The sequence below is a fragment of the Macrobrachium nipponense genome, chromosome 26 (genome assembly GCF_015104395.2).
Source record: "Macrobrachium nipponense isolate FS-2020 chromosome 26, ASM1510439v2, whole genome shotgun sequence".
In the NCBI taxonomy this organism is placed as follows: Eukaryota; Metazoa; Arthropoda; class Malacostraca; order Decapoda; family Palaemonidae; genus Macrobrachium; species Macrobrachium nipponense.
The window spans coordinates 30,316,102-30,325,494 of NC_087215.1; the positions used below are offsets into that span (position 1 = coordinate 30,316,102).

The 9,393-nt window shown below is 37.7% G+C and overlaps 1 protein-coding gene across 1 annotated transcript; it reads left to right on the top strand.

Annotated features, from left to right (window-relative positions):
* The first annotated feature begins 7,001 nt into the window (after positions 1 to 7,001).
* Positions 7,002 to 8,322, top strand: LOC135199799 (cuticle protein AMP2-like). The gene is made up of 3 exons (XM_064227940.1): positions 7,002 to 7,031; positions 7,545 to 7,750; positions 7,956 to 8,322. Exons 1-3 carry the CDS (start codon positions 7,023 to 7,025, stop codon positions 8,143 to 8,145), a joined length of 405 nt encoding a protein of 134 aa, XP_064084010.1. The 5' UTR covers positions 7,002 to 7,022; the 3' UTR covers positions 8,146 to 8,322.
* The last annotated feature ends 1,071 nt before the right edge of the window (positions 8,323 to 9,393 follow it).

Genomic DNA, 9,393 nt, shown 5'->3' on the forward strand with positions numbered 1-9,393 from the left:
TATTTAAAAGTTAATAACATTTCATCACAGTCAGTCTTGTCTAGAATGGAATGGAATACAAAGTTTAGGCGAAAGGCCAAGCACTGGCACCTATGAGGCCATTCAGATCCAAAATAGAAAATGACAGGAAAAGGTGTGAAAGGTGTAGCAGGAGGAAAACCTCAAAGCAGTTGCACTGTGAAATCATTGTTGGGAGAGTTAAGAGAGTAAGATCGAGGAAAGATAATGTGAACGGGGGTACAGTAAAAGAATGCAAGGGGTTGCAGCTAGGGGGCCGAAGGGACGCTGCAAAGAACCTTCAGTAATGCCTACAGTGCACCCCGTGAGGTGCACTAGTGGCTTTAGCCCCCTACGGCGTTCTTGTCTAGAGCAACTGGTTTATTAAAAACCATTACTGAGAATTCATTTGTAGAATATGGTGCCTATCGGCCTGTAAGTTTTTTATTACCTGCATTTCACTTCATTCACTCATTTACAGATTCCTTCAGTAGTTTACAATTTCAATTTCCGCAACAAGCGGAAACGATAGCAATTCAAGAGATCCATTAGCACAAATACCATTTCGTATGATACGTCCACATCAAGAAGCGTTCCATATCTGACGGCTATCACGTCATTCTAATCCTCCAAACGTCTTTGATTACGAAGTTCGACTACTTTGCTCATTTATCTCCTATTCGGTGTCAAATCCACAAACACAATAGGCCAATAGTGTTCGTGATAGTTACTATCCTAAATTGGAGTATGGGATTTTGGCATAAAGCCAGGCACTGGGACCCACAGTCATTCAGCGCTATGATGACAATGAATGAAAATGGAAATATAAATAATAAGTAACGGAAATTATATGAATAATGAGCATAATGGAAATCCTATAAATAATTACTTTAAAATAGATACCTTAATGATCGATGTTTAAAACGGTAAAATCGAGAAATTTGATTTCTAATTGGATTAAAAGTTGCCATAAATAAGATAAAAATATCTCTATAAAATTACAAGGCATTTTTATAGAATCCACAAGCCTTTAAAAAACTCCTAACAGGGCCAACATCGATGGTGTCTCCTAAAATTCCAGATATATTACCAGTTAGATGGAACATCCGCCTCTCATTGACATACCTGGTGCAGGTTACAATCCTCAACAACCAGTCCTGGGAATTATTCGTCTTTGAATTTGTTTCTTGGATAGAACAGAATATACCATTTAAGGCTAAGACCAAGAACTGGGACCTATGAGGTCATTCAGCGCTGAAAGGGAAAGCAAGAGTAGAAAGGTTTGGAAGGTGTAACAGGAGAGAAACAATTGACAGGAGAGGGTGCAAAGAAAGATATGAGGGAATACGAGCATAAGTACAGTAAAAGGAATGAAAGGGTTTGTAGCTAGTGGACGAAGGGGCGCTGCAAAGAGCCTTAAGTAATGCCTACAGTGCACCGCATGAGGTGCACTGACGGGGGGCTACCACGCTAACGGGGGTTTCATGGATAGTTGTGAAAATAAATGTTCATTACCGAATACTAGTGACGTATTAGATTGAATGGAATATGAAATGTAGCCAAAAAGCAAAGCGCTGGGACCTACGAGGTTATTCAGAATCGGAATGACATATTAAAGGGATAACGTTAAATTTAACTATAAGGCCCTGTCCACACGGCCGAGCTTTGCTCGACGAACTTTGTTCGATGTGACGTCAGAAGCGGAGAAACTGTGGTAAAGTTCTGACTTTTCCCGCTGTTTCTCCGCCTCTGACGTCACATCGGACAAAGTTCGTCGACCAAAGCTCGACCGTATGGACGGGGCCTTAAAGTTGGTTTGGTAATACGAAACTTTGCGTCTCAATATAGTAACGACCAGATTTGTTTGCCAAACGACCTCCCCTCCCGCCTCGGCACCTCCCCCACGGTCCAAGAATTTAACTTTAGTATATCAGATTGCACTTCAAATTTTTCCCCCATTTAACTTTTAAATTCTTTTCACCTGCGTTAAATCCTATATTCAGCTAAGTAGCTGCAGACCTATGTCCATGTTGGTGTAAGTGACCATCACATTATCAAATTTTCAAACCAATAAATGGAAATAATTTCTTTGTACTAGCGCCATGAAACATTTTGATATTTAGTTTTATCTTCTAGATACGCATTGCTCTAAAGTAGTGAAATTGAGTTTTTTTTTCTACTTTCTATTTTTTTTTCTTTTTTTTCTGCTCCCAATACATCTAACGACAGTCTTGGTACTGAACATTTCATTAGTATAGTAAAATTTCCATTCGTCTCTCAAAAATCAGCTAAGGTCATTTGAGTCGTCATAACACCCAAACCACCTTTCCAATAGTAAGTGTTGAACAGATGGAATTTTCAACAATGACATGAAGGAGCCTTACATTAATATGCTTGCGTTTAAAATTTGATCTAGGCCTTATGCATGAGTATTTCACTTGCACGTGAATACTGTTAACACAGTCTGGTATATTTCTAAACCAAGTTTTGACCTTCAAAATCTGTTACTTTATAATAAAGCAGGTTCCACATTCTTTGTTTTCCCCTATAAAATCACCAAGGAAATAGTCAAGAACTTAAAATTAAAGACCCATTATTTATTAACTAAAAAAACAATTATAATGCACAGGCAAATGGTAGGTTTACGGATGCAGAATATCCTAGGGACCCAACTTACAGACCTATCAGAATTTTGATAAAAAGCACAAAGAAAATTAAGAAATTAAATTAATAGAAGCCTACATCTATCTCGTCGACTTCTTGGATCCTTAGAAAAATCAGCCTAGCATTGAAGGTTTGCCAATCCGCCCTGTGTCTGCGTGACATTTTCTTGTATTCTAGTTCCTCCTGCAAATCGTAACAGGAAAAACAACGGCAGCAGAAAATGTCCTTGTGGTAATTACTCTGAAAATCCCTCAAGATCACGGTAACCGTTCTGGAAGTAGGTACGATATCTTTTACTTTAAGGATAATTAGCTTACAACAACCATGAGTTACTTTCCTCCAATCAATTGCTAAAAGAACTTTTAACCATTTGGATTAAGATTACCTCTTAGATTTCTTACCATAATTATGCATTAAGGCTATGTAATAAACTTATATTACAAAATGCTACTCTGCTTCAAACGCCATTTAAAGTTGAAAATTTTCACTCGCGTAGATTTGATTTGATTTGATTTGATTTATATAGATTTCTGGCATTATGCCAAGCACTGGGGCAACTAAGGCATTCAGCGCTAAAACGGAGAATGACATTAAAAGGTTTGAGAGGTGTTACAGGAGGAACACTATTGCCTTGATTATCGATAAAATCCGCTCTCACTGCTTGTGTTCATGAGCAGTTCCACAACGTACTGTTCAAGGAAGCATCACAGTTCCAGCTATGTTGTGACCAGCCCCACAAAGCAGTGAGTTGAAGGTAGAATTTAGGCCAAAAGCCAAGCACTGGGTCCTAGAGGTCATTCAGCGCTGATATGGAAATTGACAGTAAAAGGTTTGAAAGGTATAACAGGAGGAAAGCGTCGCAGTTACACTATGAATCCAAGTCAAATATTAGGATTAGGAGCGAGTGGAAAGGAAGATTAAGAGAACATGAAAGGAAGTACAATAAAAAGAACGAAAGGGGTGGCAGCTAGGGGCCGAAGGCACGCTGCAAAGAACCTTAAGTAATACCTACGAGGTCCACTGACGACACTACCTCCCTACGGGAACAAGACAGTGCTGCCCTTATTCAAGATTAGTATGAATGTCTCGATACCGGGTGATTATTTAAAGCTCCATAATCATTGTGCCTATAGTACCATTTACTCACTGTCTGTGGTGGCGGATGGCCTATCCCGCATTTGACAAGGATCACGGAAAATAAATTCATTACCCACGTTCATGGCTGACATCACAGAACTATAGCCATTACTCGTGGGTAACATCAAACTACTGCCAGTGTTCGTAATATCACAAACTCATCACCCGTATTCCAGAGTAACTTTGAAAACTCATTTTTTGAGCATGAGTATCAAACTTATTGCTGATGTCCATAGAGTAACACTCATCAAGGTCACGTAAAACTCATGCATTGTGTTCACCGAGTAACAAACACAATGGTTACAGATGAGTATCCTAATAGTATCAAAACTAACCAACATGCCTGAAACTTTACTAGCCCCAACTCAGAGTAAACAGATATTCCAATAAATCTGTGCAAAAAATATCCACGCCCTAAAATTTCCAAAATTTCAACTAACAAATAATTGCTTTCGTGCAGTCTGTTAACAGGAACTGAAAGTTCCTACCTACGAGTTACAGACAACTTCATAAAACTGATTCCATCTAATAACATCATAAATCCAAACATTGCTTTGGACACAATGTCTGGGAAAAAATTTTTAAAATTTTGATTTTCAGTTGTTAGCCATTGGGTAAGTAAGCCTTATTATCGTAAATTTTGACCAGAAATAATCTGTTTCAAGAAAAGAAACACCAAGTTCGAATCCCCTGAAAATTCTATTAAGTCTAACGCCAACTTTAAAGTTGAAAAATTAAATTCGGACAAAACATTAATGAATATTGTACAAAACTTAACCTAACCACAAACAATCCATCTTAAGGAAGATAAAATTAAAAGTAAAACCTACCAAGACGCCAGACTTTTACATAAATCTATTTCAATGCCGAATATTATCGTTTGATGGCATAACCATTCTTAATTTCCTCAAACCTGAGGAAGCTTCTGTAAGCTTAACAGGGTGGGAGGTAGCCAAGCACAGTAAAACACCTAATACCTATCAACTTGCAAGTCTGTAATTGCAAAGTTTGTCGCTCAAATCCACCCAAGAATCTGCATAGTAAGTCATACGACCTATTATGCAGAACATGGGGGCTCCCCCACCCCTCCAGGGGCGCCGCCCCTAAAGGGGTGGAGGATAAAGCGAAGTTGATCAACAGTATATGATATACAAATCTTTACAAATAACACATTAATAAAAACATATCTACTATAAATTGAAAAAGTATATTACAAATAATAAAAAAGCAAACTTATGGCAAAGTAAATATTACAAAAATATAAAAAGTAATTTTATGACAAAATAAGTAAATTCGTTATAAATATTTAAAAAGTAAATTTATGACAAATTAAAGAATTAAATGACGAAAATTAAAAATATGAAATTAATGAAAAATTAAACATTTGAAAACCTTCGTGAAAAAAAAACTAAATACCTGTTGCTAAAGAGAGCAGCTTTATCATGCATGAAACTTTAGCATATTAATAAACTCCCGAGTAACTCGCACCCAAATCTACCTGGAAAAGACGAAGCTTTAGAGCTGTGCATCAACTTAACTCTAAATCTAGTAAATTTTGGGCGTTGACTCATAAGATTATGGGTCAACGCCCACTGAAATAGTTATAATGACTGCCACAGATTTGCACGAGACTAAACACGGAGGAAGATTAGAAAATCATCAGAACAAAATTATATAAAATATTAGCAATAAAATGGTAAAAGTCCCAGTGTTACCTTGCAGAAGCCCCGAGTTCATCACGACTTGCCCGAAGAAGTGACAACAACCGAAGGAAATATGAAGTCACGTATTTTTTTTTTTTTTTTTTTTACTTCACAACATGGACAATTACGATACGATAAATTGAAGAGGAATTAGCATACGCCATTGCCGAGAGAAACAGGATTACTTATCAAACTCCAGCTAAAAACGTCTACCGCTCAGAACGTCGACACAGTCGAAGAGGGTCCGAAGTACTACAAATGAGCAAGTCAAAACTTCAGTCCGAACTCGAACGATGTGTCTTAGCAGTGTCTTGCTTTTAGGAACATGACCGAGAGTGATCTATGGATATCCTTGTAATCGCTCATTTTGTAAGTGTGATTTTGATTTCATACTTCCTTCTTTTACTTGCCTTCCATGGAAGTTTAAAATACAGCGCGTGATGAATAGATTTTCCTGAACGTAACTCGTAATTTCTCTCAGGGATCGCGGAATGATCTGTAGCATAAGCAATTGGCATTTTTCGTCACTTTGATGAAATACTTTCAAATCGTGTTTACATATTCGTTATATAACCATATATAACGAATTATTCTATATACAAACACACACCCATATATATATATATATATATATATATATATATATATATATATACTATATATAAAACGTGTATATGAGTACTACCGTTATAATTGGATACACTATATAAAACTGGTTACACTGGGATATGATTTGCAACCAAGTAAGAAAGAATATAACTATAATTAACCGCATTCTACAATTGCATTACTGCTGTGAAACTGATACCTGAGTTTTCATGCTGCAGATTTATAGTAATTTTTTTATTAATATATCCAGGCTGCTATTTGTGGGGTTAACTGCGTCCTATGAGTGAATATTGAAAATTCCCCGTTTTTGGGCTATTGTTTAAAATATCAAGTCTACGGATTTTTTCGTTTTCTTTTATTTTTTCGCGAGTAAACAACATTTCATTCTGCGATATATATGTATTATATTTATATATATGATATATATATATATATATATATATATATACATATATATATATATATACTCTAAGTAGTTTACTTACTTTTTGTGCTCGAACATATAAGACTGAATCAATTCACAACAAAGAGAACGAAGCAAAAAATATTTTGCAATGACAGATGTGAGAACGAAATGTTTGGATTATATGATTCTCCCAATGACCTAACTTCAGGTTCCTTTTGTATTGATAACGGAGATAAGGGAAAAAACAGGTCTTTCTCCAGTCAAACGTCTACTGAGATGAGGTTGGCCTTGTCACCTGTCCCTTAGTAGATGACCTTCCCCAATCGGACTCTGGTAGAATGTTGCTTCTTGATCACCTAAATAGTACCTCTTTCCTCTCTCTCTCTCTCCTACATTCCCCTCACTCCACTCCCAAATCCCTCTCTCCATCCTACCGCTCCCGATGGGCGTATAAAAGGACCCGAAACTCGGCTTCTTAACATCATTCGTCTGAGGTTTCCAGCACCATGAAGTCAGTAAGTGACAGGAAAGACATTCCAGCATCTGCAGAACTTCTGAAGTTCGGTTTTCAAGAACCGTATCTTTAGAACTTTTAAAACGTCCCTTTCTTAAGATTTCTTTGGTATACTCTGTAGTACATAAAGTCATGTTCTGAGGACTCAGATGGTCATACACCTAGGATTCAAAAGGATCTATTCTTAGGATTGGGAAGGTCATATTTATAAAGCTGGCTGGGCAACTGACAAGAATTATCGATCTCCGAAAATATGAAGGACAATTTTCCTTATATTATTTCCTTTTGATCAGTGAGAAGACCAGAGACTACAGTTTCCGAGGATGAGATTTTGTCAATCAATTTTCTTGATTAATTGATCCTAAATTAAAGGTTTCCGTTGACAAGCATCATCTGTTTGAAATCTTCAACCATTAATTTGTCAGAGGTGGTTTTTCAAGATGATTCATAAAGTGACATCTGAAGTCTTTTAATCCTTTCATTCCCTTCTTCTTCTTCTTCCTCCTCGTCACAGGCGATCGTCGTCTTCCTCGGCCTGGTGGTCGTGTCCCTGGCCTCTCCCCAGACCCAGGACCGCGTCGTGGCCCTCCTGCGGGACGACAGAGTCGACCAGGGCGACGGCAACTTCAACTACGCCTTTGCCGCCGACAACGGCCTCGAGATGGAGGTGTCCGGCGCCCCAGGAGCCGAAGGTGCCGTCAGCATGAGAGGATATTATGTGTGAGTCGCTTCTCGAAGGAGGATCTCAGACGTCTCCTCTGCTTTCAATTATATCCTTCTCCGCTTCAGCCAATTTCCTCCAACGAAAAAAAAAAACATTAAGAATAGAAAGATTCCTCTAATGAAACATCTGGATCTAGAAATATCATCTGGAAGCGAAATCCAAAGGAATTATTAAAACTTACGTTTTGTTGTTCCTTTCCAGACTGCCCCTGGAATCTGGAGGAGTCACCCGCGTTGAGTTCGTGGCCGACGGAGCTGGATTCCAGCCTTCCAGCGACATCCTGCCAACTCCTCACCCTCTCCCTGAACACGTCCGGGAACTGCTCAGCATTGCTGAGGAATTCCGCAGACAGGGAGTCCAGTTCGACGACCAAGGACGGCGCATCAACTAAACGTTACCCTCCTGGAATTCAAACTGGAAAAGACACCTTCCACACTCTGTTAGAAGGGCCTCAGCCTACGATTATCTTTACAACTCAACGACAGCCCTACGAAAGGTTTGAATGCGAATGTGATATGCTGTAAAAGTAAAAGTACGTAAATAAACCTCCTCCCCAGACTTTATGAAAGTATTTGTTTCATTGCTCATGGTCTCGTGTGCTTTCCAGCATTCGAGAATTCCTTCCCTTCTTCTGTTTTTCCTCTTTCAGCTGAGGCATCTGTACACGTCTTCCGTCCCCCTGTGCCTGGAATCTAAATGATTCTACATCCTAACTATCAACATCATCAGTTACTGTAAATTAATGTTACCTCTACTGAGAGCAATGGAAAAGAAAATTTATGCCAAGTTGGCAACTATCATAAATTAAAATCGAGTGAAGATAAAAAACTTGAAGTAGCGGTAATGGTAGTTCTATCAACAAGTGCAACAGCAAGAAGAAGAAAAGATGATAAAAATAGTGGTAATATTTAGTCACCAGTGACTAATTCACTACGGTTTAATACATTGCAATTTAGTATATTTAATATCACCACAACATGCTATTTTGGGTTGAAAACTATACTGCGTTTAAACCTTCCGTTAAGAGGGTATCTTGGACGTATGATTATTAAGAAAATTTAATGAGAAGCAATTATTTACGCTGCAAAAAGAAACTCTTGGGCTGAAGGTTGGGTTTTAATGGCACAGAGAATTAAGTTTGTGGACGCCAGACACAGCACCAGCTTATTTTTGATGAATTCAGTAAAATGGCAACTCAATCTACACAACACACATACATATGTGTGTGCGTGTGTGTATGTAATATATACATACATATGTATATATGCATGTAAGTATATATTCCATGCACACACATACACGTAGTTAAATACATAGATATACTCTAACAAAATATGACAAGATAGTCAGCAAATCATCACAGAAATATTGCTAAGAGAAACGAGCTTACACATATGCATATATATATACACTTATATATGTATATATATATATATATATATATATAATATATATATATATTATATATATATATATATATATAATATATATATACATGTGTGTGTATAAAGAAAGAGAGAGAGAGAGAGAGAACACATATCTTGTATCTTAATCAACCTGAGTGCCTGCTGAGCAAATTTCTACCCTTATCTCTGTTAATTCTCCCTCCAAAGTTTTCGACATGCCACCTCCCACGTTA

Bases quoted from the DNA above. Each gene is read 5' to 3' on its own strand.
- LOC135199799 (XM_064227940.1), top strand. The intron at 7,751-7,955 runs GTGAGTCGCTTC...GTTCCTTTCCAG, and splicing joins AGCATGAGAGGATATTATGT to ACTGCCCCTGGAATCTGGAG.